Source organism: Serinus canaria, chromosome 1A (assembly GCF_022539315.1).
Source record: "Serinus canaria isolate serCan28SL12 chromosome 1A, serCan2020, whole genome shotgun sequence".
Taxonomy (NCBI): domain Eukaryota; kingdom Metazoa; phylum Chordata; class Aves; order Passeriformes; family Fringillidae; genus Serinus; species Serinus canaria.
Window position 1 is genome coordinate 43,532,869 of NC_066314.1, and position 21,832 is coordinate 43,554,700.

The 21,832-nt window shown below is 43.3% G+C and overlaps 1 protein-coding gene across 1 annotated transcript in view; it reads right to left on the reverse strand.

Moving 5' to 3' along the window:
* Positions 1–17,514, reverse strand: part of TMCC3 (transmembrane and coiled-coil domain family 3) — a 135,304-nt gene extending 117,790 nt beyond the window's left edge. The window contains exon 1 of the mRNA XM_030238405.2: positions 17,443–17,514. Coding sequence (XP_030094265.1) covers positions 17,443–17,454 — 12 coding nt within the window. The 5' untranslated portion in view covers positions 17,455–17,514. The remainder of the gene's footprint in view (positions 1–17,442) is intronic.
* Positions 17,515–21,832: the final 4,318 nt, after the last annotated feature.

A 21,832-nucleotide genomic window follows, 5' to 3' on the forward strand; every position in this document is an offset into this window, starting at 1 on the left:
TGGAAATACTTGACAGAACAAAGGCTGTAAGAAAAAGTATGGAACTGTATAGGATACGTGGAAAAACAGAAAATAGTAGTTTAATTTAGTTTTTAAAAGCCTGTGAATGATAAGGCTCGAGACCATAGGAAACTGAGTTTCCAAAGCATTCTCTCTAGCCACAGGCCTTGACTACACACCTTTGTGAACAAGATAAATTTATAGCTACAGCTATATTTAAGCTAACATTAATGATGTGATTTTCATTACTAAGCTTTATTGTCTTCTATAATAAATGGGATTGCTGCTAGAATCTGAGGGAATTTAACAGCCATGCTGGGCTGGCCATCTCTGCACAATGCTCAATAAAGATGCTGCATAGTGTTTATGTACCTAAAAGAAAGAAGAACAGTCTGTATATGTATAAACTAGTCCAACAGAGAGAGACAAAACTTAATTAGTGGCTCCTGGTTTATTATAACCCCACTGCAATCAGTGGTGGGCTAACACTGGGGAAGGTGGTGGTGATGGTTGTGTGAACTGCACTGAGCAGCAGAGCAGTAGCAGCTGAACATAAATCCCAGCTGCTTCCAACACATCCATCCCTGGGTCACTTCTCATTCCATCTCAAATAGTAATTTCCACAAGAAATTGACTTCTCTGCTTTCAGCAGGGCAGAAAACAAACCCGTATTCCTTAATACCACTTCTGGGAATTCTGCATTGCAGTTGTTGGAAGAAACTGCTAGTTTTATACCTAAAATTTAATTAAAGTATCTCCAGGGTTTTTTCTCCTGTAATTTATTGACATTTCTCTCACAGGCTAACCAGAATTATTTGCAAACTGTTATGGCTACTGCAGACAAAAGAGGTCACCAAGTTGCAGCAGTAGCTGTAATTAACACAGGAGCATACGTCAATACGTAATTGACTTCAGAGGAAATTCAGAGCAGCCACACAACCAAGCAGCTCTGACAAGCTTTTGGCATCCAAACAGCAGCTACTCCTGCCACAAGCTGAAACAAGAGCAGGAAGAGACTGAGAGGACCAGTTCTTTCTGCAAGGATTTTTCTAAGATCATCTTCCCTGGATGCATGGTCACATCAGATCCATGAAACCCACCATGCTTAGGGATCTTCAGTTTAGGTGAGCAACAGTGATGGCAGAATTTCAAAGCTCTTGACCAGTTAGCAATTATTTACCATGGCTTGAATGAAAGGACAGCAGGACTAAGTATGATGAATATGGGCTGCAGCTACCAAGATGTTAGATTGTGCCATTGGGTCGGAATGCAACGTTTCAGCACAAACAGGAGCCTTAGGCAGTCATACAAGGAATCTGGGAGGAATGGGCTTGGAGCATGATTTTTTGCCTGTGAGAGCAATGTGCTGGGTAATTGTACAGAAGGAACAGCTCTTCTTTGAGAAGCAAGCTAATAATCACATTTTTTTCTCTGTAATTAGTCCTGATAGTGAAAGGTATAGTCCACCACCCCATCACCCCCTCCTCCAAACAGAAACACAGACAGTGTTTTGCAAGGGTGGGACACTAAACGTCCCTATTCTGAAATGAACCATAAGGTGGCACTGCTTTAAAACGTTACCTGAGAAGATTTTCCCTGGCATTTTCTATGCTCTACAAAACCCCATTGAGTTCCTACTTTTAATTTAAGTGAATCAAGTCATCCTACAGAAACTGCAGTGATACAGTGAGAGTGTACATCATTGGCATTTGTACTTTCACACATTATTTTCTCAGAAATCACATAGTTTTGTTCTAAAAACCAAAATGTCTCAGACACTTTCATTCAAGCACTGCAACACCATTTCAAAATTTATGTTTGTGTCTAACAGCCAGATCTGTCTTCTCTTTATACAACCTCAAACGTGTAAGACCATAAAGATTCTGCTCTTTTTTCTGTGCATGGCAACAGCCAACAAAGACACTTCTGACAAGTTATTTTCTAGTTCACATCTAATGTGCAGGTCAAGCTGTCAGATAAATGCAGTCTTTGCAAGTGGAGTTGGAGGAAGTTCCTAGTGCTTTTGGTAAAATGATCTACTGAGATACCCTGTGTCTATTGATTTGCTGCTATATTAGACCTGGCCACCATTTTAAATGAATGGTGAAAGGGACATAAAGCCACCTATAAAAAGGAGACTATGTCAGTCTGGGAGAGAATAGCAGGAGTGTGATGTGTGATTCTTAACAAACTTCCAGAATGCAAAAATAAGGACCCTCCCGAATCTCCAAATCCCATGGGCACAGAACTGGTTTTGTGTCAGGGTACAATACCAGTTTTACACAGCACAAGAAAAAGAAATGGGTCAGAAAAATAAATGCCCACCGAATGCGGAACCTTCTGTTGGGTTGTCCTGCAAGAGCCTAACTGATCTGAAAATAACAAGGCCATGAGTTCAGGTCCCCCTTGATCTTCTGTATCCAGCCAGTCTCCTGCCCTGCTAAGAACTCCTCAGCTTTCAGGCAGTCCTTTGCCATGAACAATGTGAGGTCTTTAAACCACTGTTATTTCTGCAGTCTCCACCACAAGATATGGCTCACCCACCTCCAGCTACCACATGCTATGCAGAAGAACACATTAGGAAGAGATAGCAGAACTACCTGAGCTTACCTTTAGATATTTTCTTTCTTCCAGGTACTTTTGATCTAGCTTTGCATCCCAGCAGTGACCTTGCACTGCACCCTTTCAACCAATGGACCAAAGTGCTCAAAAAGCCAGTGAGGTGATAGAAAGGCCACAGATCTCTTTCCAAGTTAAGCACATGGTAGAATGATAAACCAGTGTCAGACTACAGCTGACTTCAAGACTTGCAATTGCCAGTGAATTGACTCAGGCTGTGAGTTGACCAACAAACAACATCTATTCACAGAGTGAATATATGACTCCAAAGAGATGCATCTATTGATGCATCTCTTTGGAGTCATATATTCACTCTGCCCATGGAGCAGAAGACACACTCAATATACAGTCTGGCAGAATGCAAAGCAGTTAAATGAAACAGCTGGAGAGACACCACAACTGTCCATGCATATCTACATGAGGATGTTCTCACTTACCATTACCTGACTTGCATTTCAAATGGGAGAATAGGCTACTTCATGTCAAGAATGTCAACACAGATCCCATCAGAGTCCAGTGACTCAGATGATTTTGAGCTGATCCCTACCATTCTGGCAAGGTAATGGGAAGCTTATTTCAGCTGCAGTTGGCTGAAAAACCTTCCATGGATTTAAAAACCAAAGGACAACAATAGAGGGAGACAGGAGGTTGGATGAACTTGTGAATATCAGCATTCAGAGTTAATAAAACTCTACCAGTAAGGTTAATATGATGAGTTTCTTTATTTCCTATTTTGATCATCCAAGATATTCTTTATTTCAAATATCACCATAGGAGCAGAAATTAATTCAAATGAAGTGGGATTTTCTCTAAATGAGCAAGAAAAACGTTTCAAAACATTCTGAGCTTTGAACCTTAACAAAAAGGAGAAGTATTTATCTTTAAAACTTTAAAATACAACTTTCAGAGAAAGCAAGGGTTTGTTGTTTTTTTTTTAAATCTGCAAGTACACTGTGGAATGGCACACTGGCTCTCTTTAAGAAGTAGAAGACCAAATTCTCCTTGTCTGTCCCCAGTCATAGCTAACTGAATACTATCAATGGCAGTGAGAAGCTCTTGGACTTACTTGACTTTTACAGATCTTTTTGAGTTGGATACTAACAGCAGTTACCAAACTGGAGCCCAAACATTAAATACTATTGAATCCTTTGAATACAATACAGAAGCACTTGGATTATACAAGCTTTGTGTCGTCCCAGATGAGGTCATGACTCTTAATGCTCATCATATTGAATATTCCTGCCATATTCAGAAAGCTTGATTATCAAAATTATCCTTTGTCCTCCGTGTCTCATGGATAAGTGGAGTTTATACATTTCATACATAACAGGTTTTGTACCTCATTAAACAGATCTGTCTGTATTTCCATAATGTAATTCTCAAACATAATCTGTACAGTTTAAATGCTCATGGCTGGATAGCGTGATTAAGGCAACTGTATGATGAACTGGGCTTTAGGTCAGAAACTTCTGGAATCCCCAAAAAATCCAGTGGTAGGGATCCAGCTTTGGTAGCAGACTGATTTTCTGTGCTCCAAACAGGCATGTAAAAAGGCACCATTTATTCAAGCTGTTTAGCTGAACAACATTTACTCATGTCTAACTTACACTGGGCACTAATCATCACCTATTTTTAGTAAGAGGGAAAGTCCAGAAGGCAAATCATACACAGCTCAATTGGTTTAAACTAGTAATACAAAAATTTGACATGCAGATGCTAATTCTTAGTCTGTTGTAGCAATGCAGGATACTTAAACAAAGTAAGTTCAGCATGCAAGTTCACATACCTCCTTTTCTAGATACTGGTGAGGACTACACAGAAGTCCTCATATCAATTCAATCCCAAGTGTTTACCCCAAACACAGACGTACACAACAGTACTTGTGAGGCAACAGATTCACTGCAAGACACACAACCAAAGTCTGAGGGAAAATCAAACATTTTACTCATTGTTCAGCCCCATCTTCTTGGGAAGCACCCACAGAGAGCACAGGAAGGTTCACAATTGCCAAAGCATCCCAGGAGTCTTGTTCCTGGGTAGCAGCATATACCACAGGCTAACAGAAAATTCTCAAATATAGCATTAGTGAAAACCTGGACATGACCTGCCCCTTTGTTTTCAGGAAGACTGGATAGATTAATCAACACACACTTTGAGTAATTTCTGTCCCTCTTTCACACCTCATTATCTGAAGAGCATGCTAGCAGCATAAGATAGCTGAGAGAGACCTGTACCCAAAGTCCTATTCACAAGGCAATGCCATGCAGAGGGGATGGCTCTGAGGGGCTTTTCGGGATGGAAGTGGCAAAGTGGAGTGCAGTCAAAGAGAGGGGGAAGAAAGCATCTGATAGCTGCCTTACCCACTGACTGCAGAGAACATGGAGCAGCAGTGAAAGCCAGAGAAGGGGACCACAGAGAAAGCCATGAAGGCATCAGGAAGAGCTACACAAACTTTACATGGCAGGAGATGGGGATCAGAGCTAAGAAAGCCAGTCACAGAGCCTGGAGGTAATTTTGAAAGGATGCACCACTGGTGGATGCACCCCAAGAGGACAGCAGTATGACTGAAGGTGGGAGGCAGCATTTGTGGGAGCACCTCCCACAGGAGGAGAGCAGAAATGGAAATGCCCACAGAAATAGTAATCGTGGAGCTACCTAAGGTACAGGAAAAATGGCTTTTGTGGCTTCTGAAACAATGTTACTGTGAGCAAATTAACCTGATCAGCCTTTGAACAAACTGAGGTGTCAGACTGTAAAGTTCAGAGAAACTGAGTAGAAATGTGCATCAGAATCAGCAGGGATACAGCTAGTGAGTTTTATGCAATTTGAAATGCCTCAGAAGGGTTGTTTAATGGATATTTCAATATGCAGATACTTAATTTGATCAGAAATGTAATTATCTGTGTCCTAGTTCTTGAGTATACCTAAGTATTTGTCTTACAAGATACTACACCACATGAATCTCTAGATTTATGCTATATAAATACATACATAAAACTCTTGAATTATGTTCACTGAAAGCTGATCAGAAAACATTAGTGCTACCAATAAAACAAATACCTTATGGTGTTTGCATTAGTAATCCTGACTAGGTTTTCATTTTTACCTTAGCTTTTTACTCATGAAAGAAGATCCTCCCCTCCAAAAAGGAAAGTTATTTTCTTCAGCTAGAATTAGCTTACAGACTTCACTTGAAAAACTTAATTCATCATCCTGATTTCTACCCTTTAGGGGTCAATGTATTTCCACTCATGCACTGCTCTAAACCATTAATTCACGTGTGGGAAGGCAGTTTCCATAGGGGTGCCTGGTTGAAGTCGAGGTTAGCTCTTGGCAGGATTAAGCCCTATGAAGCAGAAGTAGTTTGCAACACACAGGAGGTCAGAGTACAGTAATTCTCTACGTGAGGCTGCAGATTATATCTCATGTGGCAGGTTGCCAAGGAGCTGCTAGGAGCAGAGAACAAATACAGATGGAAGGAGCTGGATGCACCAAGGGTAGAATTACACTGAAATGGCATTGGCTGTGTGACAGTTACAAGCAGGATGAGAGGACAAAGACCAGGACCTACAATGACCATGAAAGGATGCTCCAGCAGAACTAGCAGAAGAGTCCCTGAAGGTCCCAGAAATGCTTCGTCCAATAGCTGAATTTTCACACCATAGCTCTGTCAGGCATCCTCAGCCCCACACCACCCTCCTTCAGTTACTCTCTCCTCCCAACTATTGCCCAGAGACCCAAGGCCCACTCCTCATGTGTTCTGAAGGTGCTGTCCTTTCCCTCTCCCCCATCCTTCTTTTCAAACTGAGTTATGGGGAAGGAGAACTCACATGAGAAAAGTCTGAAATTGCTAATCAAGCTATAAAAAAAACCCTTAGTAAGCCCAGTGATAGATACAAAAATTTCACAGCTTTTCCCTGCAGAATCATTCAGCTATTTCAAAGCTGCACTCATTTCCCAAGCACTAGTTTAGGAACATGTCTTTGTTCAGGAGAGCACTGATGCATGTGCCTACACAAGTGTATGCTTTTACAACACAGCAACTAAGAAAGGCAATTTCCAATTGTCTAGGATAAGACAGTCTTTTAAATCTATAGGTTTTCCCCTTGATTTCTCTGGCAATCTTAGCACAAAATAATTTTCTCTCTTGCCCTCCCATGTACTATAGTGATAATACATATTTACATTACTTCATGGTGGTGTCATGAGGCTTCATTAATGCTTATAAGCACTCTGAAATGGGAAGTTCTACAAGCTTTAAGTTCTGTCAATGCAAGGGCTTTTTAATGCACACTCAGCCATGTGGTGAGTACCGCTCCTGTCCCACCACCCTCTGTAGCATCTCTAAAGCTGTTTGCCAAAATCCATCCCGTGGAGGAGCAGGACCACTGTACAGGCCCAGGGGACTGAACCATTCAAATGAGTAAGGTTAACAGTGCTGATCTCAAGCACAGCAAAAATACTAAGAACACACACACACTTTAAAAATTCCTACAGAAGCAGTGCCAAGTATGAAAATGTGCTTATAAAATCAAAATGGACCCCAGAAGCAAGAAACAAGTGAACTGATTAGGGAACGTATTACTTTTTCTTCATTTGATTCAATGCCATGACTCCCTCTGATTCAGTGATTTGTGTCTTCCATTTCTAAATCGTATTCTGTCTAAATATAGTTCTCACAGAGAACAAAAAACCCAGCTCAAACACCTGAGCACTTGTTACAGGCAGTCTATTCTGGAGGTGGTGGATCAGCACACCAGAACCAGCATTCAAAGCGTGCTCAGCATTGCTGAGAATAATGACACCAGCACTTGGTTCATCAGGCAGCTCCTCTTCCTCTCCCCTGTCCCACCTCACCCATGGAAACCTGGTCCACACACAGTCCCTGGACTTAGAGCTGGAAACAGGAGCTCTCTGGTTGACTTCTCAGGCACAGAGAGTCTTTTTTTCATCTGTCCCCACAGTGCCACAGTCTGACAGTGATCCCACATTCTCATCCAAATTCACTGAGGAACCACAACTGGGAAACCAGAGCAGGGAGGGCAGGTTCCAATAAACTTGAGCCACTAGCTCTCAAGGAGGTATGAAGTGAGGCACAGCTACCCCCCACCCAAACAGTCGTGGCTTTGTCCCCCTGTTTGATTGGGATCAACTCTGGCTCCACCAGCTGTGCCAAAGGAGGCACAAGCACCCTTTGCAAGTGTAATAACCTGTGTTATTCTTACAGCAGCATTCTTATAGCACTGTTTCCTATGCCCAGCTTGTCAAAGCACCAGCTTGCCCTCTCTTGACAGCAGTTCTAAAACTGTAAACCCATCCCTGAGAGGCTCTAGCAGAACAATGTCATAGAGGATCCATAATTCAACATCAAGCAGTGCAAAAGCAGGTCAGGACACATGCTGGCAATGCCTCAAGCCCACCTGGGGTCAGGGCGACTGTGGTGTCAGGGACAAGGTTCAACCTGACTGCAGCTGCCCAGGACTCCTGCAGGCAGCTGCTCCCCCTCTGCGCATGGGTCAGCAGCAGGAGTTGCACTTCTGTGCTCTCTGCCTTGCACTGCTGGATAATGGGGCCCAGGGAAAAAAGGGATTTTAGGCAGCAATGAGGAATTCCTAAGCTTTTAAGAGCTGGCAAAGAAAATATGGCCACTTGTAAGTCTGAATGCTAGTTTGCCATAGGAGAATTTATATGATTTCTGCAATTCTAGGAAACTTTTCTTTAATGAAAACATTCTGTCACCACCTGTCAGGAATAAATTTAGGCAAAGAAAACAAGACAATATTGAACTAGAAGGCAGGATCTTGCAAAACATCAGAGCTGATTCATCCTTTCCCATTCCTCCCCCCCATCCTACTCCAGGCACCATGCCGAGAATACATTAACTTAACTTGCCTGGGGATTTACATTAGATTACTATCCATTACCAGGGACTTCGGATTCCTTTATTCTCCACCAATGCTGTATTTCTGTAAGAGAGCACTGAATTAAAGTAACTTCACCTTTTTTTTCAGTTATTCAATTTGGCAGCAGAGGCTCCAAGTACAAGTCTTGACTACTCACTCCCACCCCTAGAACTGGTATGCCAGTGTGTATTAGGATATAAATCTTTTATTTTTGTCTCAACATGCATGAATTAACTGAGTATTATATATCTAGATACACATTCTTGCTTGCTAAATCTGCACTCCTACTTTTTAGAATCTGAAAACAGTAGTTGAAACAAGTCACCTGTTGTAGGACTAAGTGAAAAACTACTCTTGGATGAAAAAACCCTCTTGAATCACACATTAAAATAATTAATGCTAAATAACTATCAGAAGACAGAGGCTTCTATTATCACCCAAGGCTAGGGATATTTTATTCTTCACATCCTCAACTCATTCTACACAGTTTCTGCAATGACAGCACTCAGGATTGCTAGAAAGCTCTCTGGCTACACTTTTCCCCAGCAATTAAAAAACCTGAAATTTATTCAAGTAATACAACACTTATCACCCTTCAGAAGAACCCCTTCCGTGCTCCTATCTCTCATTCATTTAGTCTTGCGCTCAGGTACCTCCTGTGCAGGTGTTCTGCAAGCCACAAAAGCACAGTTTGCCCAGACAAGCAGCTGATCTGGCAGCAGTGAGTGGCACTGAAAGCCTTGACAACCAGCCCTGCTTTCAGCATCAGAGAAGGGAACAGAAAAAAGAAAAGATCGTTGAATCTAACCTTTGACTAAACCTCCCTATGCCAACTTAACTATATCACTAGTGCCACATCCAGTCATTTGTTGAATACCTCCTCCACCACTTCCCTGGGCAGTCCATTCCAATATTTGACAACATTTTCAATGAAGAAATTCTTCACAATATCCAACCTGAACCTGCTCTGGTGCAGCTTCAGGCTCTGTCGCTGGTTGCCTGGGAGAAGAGACTGACCCCACCTAGCTACAGCCTCCTTTAGATGGTTGTAGAGAGTGATGAGTTTCCCTCTGAGCCTCCTTTTCTCCAGGCCAAACACCCCCAGCTCCCTCAGCCACTCCTCATACGACTCACTCTCCTGACCCTTCACCAGCTTTGTTGCCTTCTCTGGGCACTTCAGCACCTTGCAGTGAGGGGCTCAGAAGTGGACACAGGATTTGAGGTGTGCCCTCACCAATACTCAGTACAGAGGGACAATCAGTGCCCTGGTCCTGCTGGCCACACTATTTGTGAATCAGGCTCTAAGTCTCAGGAAGATCCAAACAGATTGAATCTAAATGGTAAAAAAGCAATTGAAAGTACATATCTTCAGGCTTAAACATAAAAAGCAAGCAAAAGGTTAAAAAAAATCCCCTTTATTTTTGATCAAATCAATATTTATAATACATCCATTCACACTCATTAACTCAAGTAGGCCAGTACCAAAGGTTTACCACCAGGGGATACATCCTTTTTAAACAGTTAATGGAGTTTTAATTAATTGTGTTACCTGAAAGTACATCTTGACAAAAAGTAAGATAATTGAAATGCATTAAAAAGTGTGTTTATTCATCTGTCCAGAAATAAGCTGGAAAAGACAATGAGAATACGTAACAAAACTGTTTTTAGAATACTTGAAAAGAATGGAGAACTACTAGGAGACTTGCAAATTAGACTACTGGTACGAATAATTGTATGCTAGCAAATGCCAAGATGAACAATAAACAAACAAACAAACCACAAGAACAACCACAAGAAAACCCAAAAAATGAACTAATTTACAAATAAAAAGATAAAAGGTAGAATATCTGAATCAAACTATCAAGCATTAATACTGTATTGCTGCAGGGAAAAAATATTTCTTTTTCTCCTGGAAAATATTCTGATTTCCCATAAATAAGAATAAAAATATTTAAGCTTGCCTTTTGTTGTTTTTTTTTTTTTCAAACAGAGGTTACTTTTTCATTGTAATAATAATATTTTCCTCAGAAATATATTTTCTGGGTTTTGTTTGTTGGGGTTTTATTTTTTAAATAAAAACCTAATTTTCTATTTCAAAACAGTTTTGATAAGAATAATATGGGCTAGTGAAGCATTTTCTTTTATGATGGTTTCTGGCATTTAAGGTCAAGTTCAACTACATTAAATACAATGGCTTAAGATCAATTGCTCAGAAGCAGGAAAACAGTGACCAGAGAGCCAGTGTCATGATTTTAAAGGTCCTGAAGCCTCATGAGATTTGTCAAGATATGCACAGATGTTGTAGCAGGGCAGAAAAGGAGAACTTTAGTCATTTTTTACCTCACAACTGGAGACTATCAAAGCCTCCTGAAGTTTTACTTACTCTTCAATCAGCTCATCTCTCCCCTTTTCTCCCCATGCCTATTTTCTTCATATATGTTTCTTAAAGTTAAGATTTAATTGTCTTGTCAGTAGGACAGTATTCCAGCATTGGAGAACTTATAGAGGAAAAGATGTTAACTGGCCCTTCTCTGTGTCTTTTGTGCTAGAAAGTGCTTTGCCTTCACCTCAGAACAAGAGGAAATGGAAATGTTCATCCTGGTACAGGCAAGCTTTTGACAAATGTGCAACCAGCCATCCTGACCTACCTCTGCCCTGAAGGGCAATCTTGAACAAAAGAAATTACTTTAATCAAACCTTTCTGGGTTTAGTTCAGTGAAGTTGTCATGTTTAAGACATCTTAGCCTTCCTCCATTTCTTTTCTCACAACTGCAATCTCAAATTATGCACATATTCTCTGAGACAACACAGACTCATAAACTTTTCCCAGGTGACATGCTTAATCAAGGGTATGGCTAACAGGTTCAATATCTCACAAGCAAGCTCAGCAGAACACAAAGCTCAGTTGTTCTATGTTGCTAGATGGTAAGGAACATAGTGGTTCATATTAAATCCATGCCTGTATCTTGGCTGGAACAGTGGCCAACAGTGGATAGATATCTTGGGAAGACACCCATGACTAGAATAACCATGGAATGCTGCTCCCCAGAATACTTCCCAGCTGATGAAGATCTGCAGGTCTAGGGGGTTTTGAGCCAGCAGTGTTCCCTTTATCTTCAGGGGCATATTCTGTGTGAATTTGAATCCATGGAAACTCATGCTCCCCCCAACACCCAGTGGCCAGGAATCTCACAGCTAAATGCAGAGCCCATTCCTCTGCTCTGAACTTGAGAGGCCTGATGGTTTCATTTGAGGGCCCCAGTTCTTTTGCTGACACAGGTTGAACAATCAGTCACTTTCTATTCTTCCTCCACAGGTCAATTATGCCTTGCTCTCCTCTCTGTTTATCAACAGAGGTGGCAGAGGTAAAAGTATAAGACAGTTGAAAGCACATCAGCCATTGACATGCCATTTTAGAACGTGAACCCAGGGACTTTGATACATAAACCCCATTGACTTTCCATTACATTTTGATTCCTTATTGCCCACCTTTAAAGAAATTTACTCTAATCTTAAGAAAATTAATCTTAGGACAGATTTTAAGTAGATGGTAGATATATCTGAGAAATCCCATTGACATTTCTTTATACCACAATGACACTTACAACTTAAGACCTCCAAAACTGCAGAAAAATTCACCCTATCTTTTAAACATCCTATTTTACATTGCTGAGCAAAATGAAATATCTTTCCATCATCTACTGTCTTCCAAAGCACACACCACTACTGAGCCTGAAGTCTCAGCCTCATTGCCTAGGTCCCCTTTATATCCTTGCCACTTTCAAGTCTTCAAGCACTGGAAAATGTTGACCCCATTTTGATCTGGTTTTGCATCACAGACACTGCTGGATCCTGCTGCTAATCAGTTGAATAACAATAAAAATCCACAGCAGAAGCAGTGATGGGAAAGATGAACTCCTTAGCAAAGAGGAGCACTTGAGGTAAAGGAAATCCTCTCTAGGCCTTCAACACCTATGCTGATCTCCCACTGAAATCCTCAGGCACATCATGAGATCTTTTAGGCACTTAAACACCTGCAGGCACCTAAATTCACTGCAAATTCACTAAAATCCACTTAAACTCACGCCTGTCACAGCATGCTCAGCTGTAGAAATCTCTGTCTGTCTGTCTGTCCTGCTTCTCCCGAAAGGGAGAGCCCCCAGTTTGAACTGCCACTCTGCTGTGTTTGGAGCTTGGATTTATTCAGTGCTCCCTTGTGCCAGGGTGGACTGTGTCTTAGCCAGTTAAATTGACTGCATGTTAAATCAGCTAAATCTAATGCTTAAGTAAGTTATCTGTTGTCATGGATTTAACTGCTAACACATTTCATATTCCCTGAGGGTAGTCAAAATAGTAGAGCCTCTAAAATTGCTGAAAAGGAAAATCTCTGTATTACCTCAACCCTGAAATTTAGTCTGTGACTGACAGTACTATATACTATTTGAAGGCAATTTCTGAGCAGAAAAATATTACAAAGGGGCACATTTCTTTCCCAGCAGAGCCAGAGTGTCACACTCCCCCATAAGCACAAATTGTCCCAGTTTTTGCCAAACAAGTTTTAAAGACCAGACAATGACAACTTGCTAAAAATAAAGCTTTCATTCTGCTCAAACACCTGATGAATAAATTTTATAGCAAGCACTGATCTGTACCTGGCAAAGTATATTTGTCCCTCCTCACTTCCTTATGAATTAAACAGAACATTAATAAGGTAGACTGTTTTCTTTCCCTCCCCATAAGTTACAGATTACTGATTATCAGAGACCAAACCCACCTAAGAGTATTAAATGAGAGATAATAAAAACAGAAGTAGCACGCAATTTCATCTTCATTACAGACTTTGTTTAGCCCAGCTTGGATTTTCAGTATAATCTGCTCATACTAATTTCTCCTTTTTGTTGTTCCTAAATGCTAATTTCTTGGTGATGTATTTGATTTTCATTAATTTCCAAGTGTAGGTATATCCTTCCTGAAGAAATAACACTGGCAGTATTTGACATGTGAATTTGTTTACCCTAGGGAAAATGAACAAGAGAGATAATATAAGCAGACATAAGCGAGAATTTATATGTAATATGTACTTCAGTGATCTGGTGACAGACCGCTGAGACTGAATAAATTAACTCCTAATATGGTCAATTAAGACAGGTAGGTCATCTGGCAAGAGAAACTGAGAGGAACAAATCCAAAGAGACAAGATTGTTGAGGTCTGGAGAAGTGGCTTTCCATCTGTTACCTGGCAATGTAGTCTGTCCTCTCTGTCACTGCATTCCTGAGATATCTAACAGACAGCTTGTCTCCATTAACCACAATGCCAGTCTACAGTATTTGAATGACCAGGAAGGAGGAAGCACACAAAAACAGGAAAACAACCTCAGGGATTTTCCTCCTGCTTATATATGCATTAGCATTTTCTTACTAATAAGAAACTAAGTGAAAAGAGGGGCATACGGAAGAAAAAGATTCAGATCTTTCATGTAGAATGAAATCAAATGGACCAGCCTCAGCTGACATTAGTTACACATCCAGATGCAGCACACACATATTACACGAGGGTTCATACAAGCAAGAAAGTACTTGGACATGTACTTTCTACGTCATCTCTAACTATTTTGAACAGCTTGAAGAGCAAGAGAAGCAATGGTGGCCAGGAAGATCTGTACACACAGGTATCACATTTCTGAAGACTGAAAAGAAAGTGTAGGGATGAGTAAAGGGGGGGACTCTGGAATGATCAAACTCCTATAAAGCATCTCAAATATGGTGTCAAGATAATTAGTAATCAGTAACCCCACTAGTACTCTAAGGATTTTAGAAATTGCTCCCTCTGTGAAGAACAGGTTGGACACAAGTAGCTGGAGGAGCCAGAATGGGTAGTAAGCAGAGGCAGGCACTTGGTAAGAACTGTTGAGCTAAGCTCCAAGTCCAGAAGAGAATGCTGAAAGCAGCAGGCTAGCAGAGCATTGCTACTGCCCATCCTTCCCTGTCCATGGTGCTCTCTGTGCCCCAGTGCAAACAGTGCACAGGCCCGATGCAAACAGTGCCAGATTTCACTTCGTCTGGACTGCTCCAGAGACTCCACAGACTCCAGCAGGGACCTGAGGAACACGTGGAGGGCTCTCTACCTCAGATGTCCTTCTGGACCCAGGAGCAAAAGTGCAGAGGGTGCTGCACAGAGCATCGCTGTGTCACTCCTGAAGCCCCAGCACTGCCAGCCTCTGCACAGCGCTGCTGGCCTCCGGTCACCAGTGCTGAAGGACTCCATCCCACTGCAGAGACTGAAGCGCAGGCAGGCTCCTCAGGGAGATCAGCTCACCTGGGGAGCCAAGGGCCCAGCCCAGGGAAAGCTCAGCCCAGCCACACAACTCGAGAGCAGCTCCCCAGAGGCACCAACATTTCACTGATTCCACCCATCTTCACAGAGCCATCTTCTCTGCATTACACTTGAAATTCAGTACATCTCAAACAGAAAGGGAAAGGACATTATTTCATGTCTCCAGCCACAAACCCCAGGTTTTTGTTATGTTAATGAGGCACCCAAAACAACTCTTTTGCTTATTGCTCCTTTATGAGCACAGATGGCCTTGGAAAACATGAACCAAATGGAAAGTGCAGATTTAACACAAAGTTTTTGACCCACACTAAATCCCATGCAAAAGCTTGAGCTTTCCAACTCAGTGGCCCAGCTTTTTTTATTTATTTACTTACTTTTGAAGCAATCACTGAAACATTAACTGCATTTAGGGACAGCTAAACAGAGGGGTCTCAAATGTTAGGCTTCCTCTTGCTGGCCATAAAATCACATGATGGGGGAACAGTAGAAAAAGAAAGGTTTCTCTGTGTTTTATGCTCCCTTCTTGACAGATATAAAAACAAAAAAAGGGGATGTTAAGATGCAAATTGTAGAAAATCCTCTGGTACAGCAGAGAATAAAGAGGAGACAAAGCAGTCAACACGGAAGTTTCACACTCCATCCTAGAGAGCCATGACATGAAATTAATTTTACTGTTGGTTCCCCACACTGACTTCTGTTTTTCCAAGACATGCTAAGGATTATGAACTCATTGAGGAAGGTTGCCCTGTGGGATGCCTGAAGTAAAATTGCAGCACTCCTGATTCGAAGTGAGAGCTGCAATTTCTTTTTATTTCTTGCTCCATTTGTCTAAAAGGAGATTTCCTTTCTCAGATGATTTGTTATGAAGCCTTCATTAGCACTAAGGTGTTGCCTAAAAATTAGGAATTACAAATGTTATAACTTTAGGCTAACATTAGCTTAGTTTAACATCTCTTGGCAGTGCTCTAGTTGTGTACAGCAGAGGAATTTAGCACAAGTGGCTCATAATTCACATGGAGGTCAATCTGTGATGGACAGCTCATAAACATGCAGCACAAAACAGGATGACAGCATAAACCAACCCTCAAAGCCCGATTCAGCCCTTGAGCAGCCACAGAATAAGGTATGAAAAAAAAACCAGGGCTCAAACAATTGCCAAGGTAATTTCACCCTTTAATAAATCGGTAATTTCAAATCTTGACCACCTCTGCATTTTCTCTTCTTGTAGCAAAGGACTATGATGGGCAATGGAAGAAGATAAAATTCAAATAAAGAATTTGTTCCACGTTATTCACTGTGAGAGGATAGAATTAATCAGCTTTCTCATAACCAGCTTGTCCAAACCACATAACAAACACACAATAATTAACACTAAGTGTAAAATACTGCTATTTGTAAAAGAGATTAGCAATATCAGGCTTAGGGAGTCCAGCTAAGTGGAGGGTTCCTCCCAAAACAAAGAGAAATCATCTCGCTTATCTGTGTTCCCCTGGCTCTGCCAAACCAAGCACAGCCTTTGCAACCTGGATCTGTGGCTCAGCGCAGCTGAAGAGGATCCCAGGCTCCAACCACCTCATTCACCAGGAAGTGATGGAAGAGATTTCCTACATCTTTTAACATTAATTTTGAGAGACGTCTTATTACTCCAGTTATCTGAGCTACAGCACACTTAGGCTAATGGGCCTAAGGATGTAACATCAAAATTTGGAAAGATCACACAAAATAGGAGCAAGATAGGAACAACAGCGGGACAAGAAGCCCGAGTAGTTGTGCGATTCACTCTGATAACGTGCCTTCTACACTGGCACTATCCTGTTACAGCCTGTATCAGGACGCAGCCCAAGTCTACCTGGAAGGGAAGCTTCCCTTTTTGGAAGGAGCAATGAAAACTGTGATTGGAGGCAGATGTCAGGGAAAGGATCCCTATTGACTTTAACAGCCTTTGGTTTCAGTTCCGAAGTGGGGGCTGGTTGGGTACCAGGCTCTCCTCGGCTAAGAGCATCTGCTTATTTTTCTACACCTTTCAGGGGTGCCTTCGGTAGTCATGAGAGCCTTGCACACAGCACCACCAGCGCCGCTGCCTCGTGTAGATGGAGAGCTGTTCCCTTCGCCCAAGTCTATCCGCGCCGGAGATCTCGCAGCCAAGGGATCCTCTGCGGCCGTGCAGGGAACAATAGCGGCAGTGGAAGCCCCCGGGCTCCGCTCCCGCCCGCAGCCTCGGGCGCCTCCGGGCGCTCGGCACTCGCCCCGGGCCGCCGCAGCCGCGTTCGCAGCCAGCAGCGGCGGCCTGTGGGGAGACCCCGCGTCCCGGCTCTCCGCCGCAGCTAGCAGCCATGGCAACTCCGGCCAGAGCACGGCCCGCCCCGGGAGGCAAAGTTTGCCCGTACCTGGGACCGCGCCCCTCGGACCGCGCCCGCGGCTCCGCGCCCCGCCCGCCCTCACGGGCGCAACTGCCCCGCGGGGGCCGCCCGGCGCCAAGGCGCCACCTGGCGGGGCCCCGATGGACCCGCCGCTGCCCCCGCTCCCGTCCCCGCCCGGACTCGCCCGGGTCGGCGCTCGGAGCCGGACGGCGAGCGCGGTGCTTACCTTGCGCAGCATGCTGGGCGGGCAGCGCCGGGGGCTCCCCGCGCGGCGCCGCGATCTCCCGCCCCTCACGGCGCGGCGGCTCCTCCGTGCGCGCCGCCCGCCTGCCCGCACTGAGCGGCGGCGCAACGGCTGCGCCCGCCACGAGGCAGCGCGGCCGCGGGGGGGGCCGGGCGGCGGGGGGGGGTGGGCCCGGCCCCTTCCCCGGCCGCTGCCCGCGGTTGGGCCAGCCGTGGCCGGGGAGAGGCGCGGAGCGGGCGCCTGGCTCCGGGCGGCTCCTTGTCACGCCGCGTGGGCGCCCGGAGCACTGTGGAGACCCCCCCGCGGAAACAGCGCGCTCGCCCCTCAGCCGCGCCGCGTTGGCCGGTCCGGGTCACGGCTGGGCAGGGCTGGGGCTGCTCCCTCTGGGGAGCGAGGAGACGGGGGGCTGCATGGCTCGATGGTCCGAGGCGCTCGATGGCTGCATCGCCCCAGCCGCGTTCGACCGTGGGAAGCTACTTGGACCACGCTGCTTTTGGTGCTCGAACCACACCGTGCTCCAGCTTCTCGTAACGAAGCAAGTCTCACCCGAAGCAAATTACACACATTCCAGCAGCAATTTACTTTTCCTGCAAGCTGTAGTACAACATCAGAGTGACAAGCTGTTCTCAAGTTAAAATAGAATCCGATCTCGAAAGGTATTTATTGTTAATTATCACTCACTCTCTGTGATAATGTTAAATGCAAGAATCCAGGGCTCCCGCTGTCGGGTGTGTGGAGGTGGATCGTGGCATTTTACACCTGCACACACACCCCCCGGGTGAGCCTGTGTGCTCAGCAGCCAAACGCGGAGCAGCAGGTTGTGCTGTGTCTCGAGAGGACAGGACCGCACATCTCAGATTCTGAAGCATGTCACTTATCTTAGAGCAAGCAACCCATTATTTCAAGTTTTCTCTGTGTCCTCGTATATTCTTTAAGTAACTTTTCATGAAACCTCAGTCCTGTGAGCATGTAGCAACCCACAGAAATTAATTTCTAGCGAGATAGTTAACAAATAAAAAGCAGACAAGTTAGGGAAAACTGTCATCACATTTACACTTGAACTTAGTTTGATAGGAGCAGTTTAGCTTAAGCAAGAGAATATTCACTGGCAGATTAGTATTAAGTTTGTAATGTTGTGTCATGGAGAGCAGCAAGCCGAGAGTACTTGGCCATCAAATTTTGGCCATCATGTTTGTGATACTGAGTCAAATGCTGCTGCTTTTGATCTTGTGGTATATGGTGTCACCCAGCACACTGTTGCCTTAAGGTGCTCAAATGGTGGGGCTGTCACTTGAGTGGAATGTGCATGACTAGCAGTTTGTTATGTTGGTAATGCTCAGTGCCAGCTATTGGGCTAAGATTTGCTGTACTCCTTTTAGCATGTTGATTTGTGTCTCCTGATGCTGGTTGTTAGGTACTTCTGCTCTCCTGGGTCTGATTGTACAGACTTCAATAGTGCTCCTATTCACTTGCTCAGGTTGCCTCTTCCCTTTCTTTTGTCTCCTGAAAATTAAGAACCCTGAGTTTTGTCAAAATATCCATATTACAGGTACAGTAGGATGTTTTCAGAGTCACTGTAGATGACTATGCACAGAAATCAGCAGTTTCCAAGAATACTGCCTGCTACAGTCATTGACTCTTCTTAGCCACTACCCCAGGTAAATTGCTGGGACACATTCTTCTTCACGTGCCTGCTGTCACCCCAGCTGTGACAGACTCTCAAACAGATTTCCCTTCTTCCAGACATTCCTCACTTGCATGAGTTTGATTGTGTAAGCTTGGTACAACTACTAGTTTACTAATAAGTGAAATGGGATAGCAAAGAATAAGAACATCAGCAATAATCCTAGACCATAGATGTAGGGGAATCTTCTCTGGGTATTTTGCTTGTTTTCTCTGTAGTTACACTCAGGAAAATATATGTGCTCTGAAATCGCGTCTTTTTTTGAAGAAAATCTCAGAGTGTGATTAAAAAAGAGTTGAAATCCTGAGATTTAGGTGTTGCAATCCTAAAATTACATGTATGGGGTTCTTAGAGTACTCCAAACATCAGTGCTTGGTACCTTGGCTTTTTATGCATTAGTAGGACTCAATACTTTGGAACAGGTTTCATCTCCTGAAAAGCCAGAAACTATCCAAAGTCAGCAACAGAAAGAGATTTTTCAGAGATCAACCTCCTTGGGATACCTAACAACAGGTTGTGGATGTCTGGTTCCCATTCAAGGCCAGAGCTTCCATCCTCCTCTCAATTCAGGGCTGAGCCATTTGCCCTGGAGATGCATCCTGGTGTCCAAGACTGTGTGAGATAGCTCACCTCAGTGCATGTTCTTAAATTACTTTCTCGTAACAGCTGACTCCTTGCACTGCTGACCTCTGCAATTTTTCTGGAGCTGTAAAAATTTAAGTACATCCCTTTATTTTGAACACATAAGCATTTTAAGGTAGACAAAAAGTTTGGAATCCAGACCTATTGAGAAATGTGGCAGGTAGGGATTTTTGAGACAACTCCAGGCCATCTGGTCAAACAGCAGCAAATAATGAAAATTACTGACTTGTCTTGTCTTGTCTGAGATAACATCATTTCAGGACCTCAGGACTGCTTGTGTTTCCACTCTTTCATCCCATCACTGTGGTTTTGGGGGTTGTGGTGTTTTTTGCTGATTTTTATCAGTTGTTATGACTGAACATAGGCCTTGGCACCCACGTTCTCCTGCCTCTCTGCTGCTGTAACTTCATGTTCCTCCTCAGTACTGTTACATCAGTCTGTGTGCCCCTTCTCTCTTACAGTTTTAGCCCACTTATCATGCTTGTTCAATACCAGATATCTTCAGAAGAAATCTGAACACAAAGCAATGTGTGATTTGGTGGAATTGATCCACTGTTTGTGGGAACAGACCCTGTACAAAAACATACTCCCTCCTCCAAAAGCCATCTAATAAAAATTATGACCAATGAGAATTTTATAATTATTTTCAAGCTTGTTTTGACAAAGCCATGTTAGTTTGCTCATCTTTAAAGAGCTTTAGCCACATACAATAATGCCATTTAATCAGAGTATGATTGGTGGGAATTTCACCCCATGCTGGACAGCTCAGATGAAGTCTGGATAACTGGAGAACAACTGGCATTCAGCATGAACACACCTGATTCAATTTGTCTGCATTTCCTTCCCTCCAAAAAGCTTTAGGTAACAGTTTGCTGCCTTCTCATATTTGGGTAATTTTACAGTTTTACATTAGCAGCTGAATGGTGCTACACTATAGTGCTCTCAACTTGTTCCCACTAAGGCATTTGCCAATAACACCAACTTGTTATTTTTAATGTCACACTTTGCTTATCAGTGCCCAAAGCCAAACATGAAGAAAAGGTGATGCAGTTTCCCATTAAAGTATCACTAATATAATATACCATTCTTAAAACACTCTAACAATTCCTCTATGGGTGCATTTTATTGACAGTTTTGTCCTTCTGGAGGAATTAATCATTTTTTCCTGGACCAAATCACTGTGCTTCTGACATGTACTGTCCCACCGAGCTGTTTATCTGCCAAAGTGAAATCCTGGATAAATACATGGAATCTTCCAGTTCTGCCTGAACAAGATTTGTGCTGATTGAGAGGTTCTGTCTGGAGAAACACAGCTGGATGGCAGCCAAAGACATAGGGCCAGTTTGTATCATCTTCCCTAAAGACTACTACAAATTTCTTCTGTCCTGTCCTTATTTTCCAGTTTTTCACAAGTGAACCAAAAGTCCTGAAGCAAAATACATTCTTTGTCTCATCCCTCTGTCATTAAAGTCCAATTCCCACAAAAATTACCCCTGCTACTGTATGATCAACATTTACAGGGTGAAAAAACCCAGAACATAAATTACTTTTATCCCCCAATCTTCATCCAACGGTGTCGTCTTTCAGCGGCTCCTTGTATTGGGAAAGACCTTTTTTTCCTTCATCCTATCTGTCACTTCTGCAAGAATCCAACAGCCCATCCCCTAGTGCTGCCCCACCTCTCTGAGGTACAACCTCCCACTCGTTTTACTCTTCCTCAGCCCATTAGCCAGTTCCCTCCAAACATCTTGCTCAGTGGTGTTGACTCCACTGAAAGTAATGGAACTCTTACAAAAGTGACATCTGAGCTTTGGGCTGACTGGTTTACTTACAGTTCTGGTGTCCAGACAACTGATAGTACAGAGCATTCTGTGAGAGAGAGGTGCCCTGGAGCACACCAAATATGACCAGGCTCCAGTTTCACATATGTGGATGCAAAGATTTTTTTTTTTTCCCCGCTCTGGTGTTTATGGAATAATTCTGTCAGATGCAAAAATGAAAACACATTGTAGAGTACAACCTGCTCTTTAAAGGCAGCATGTTTGA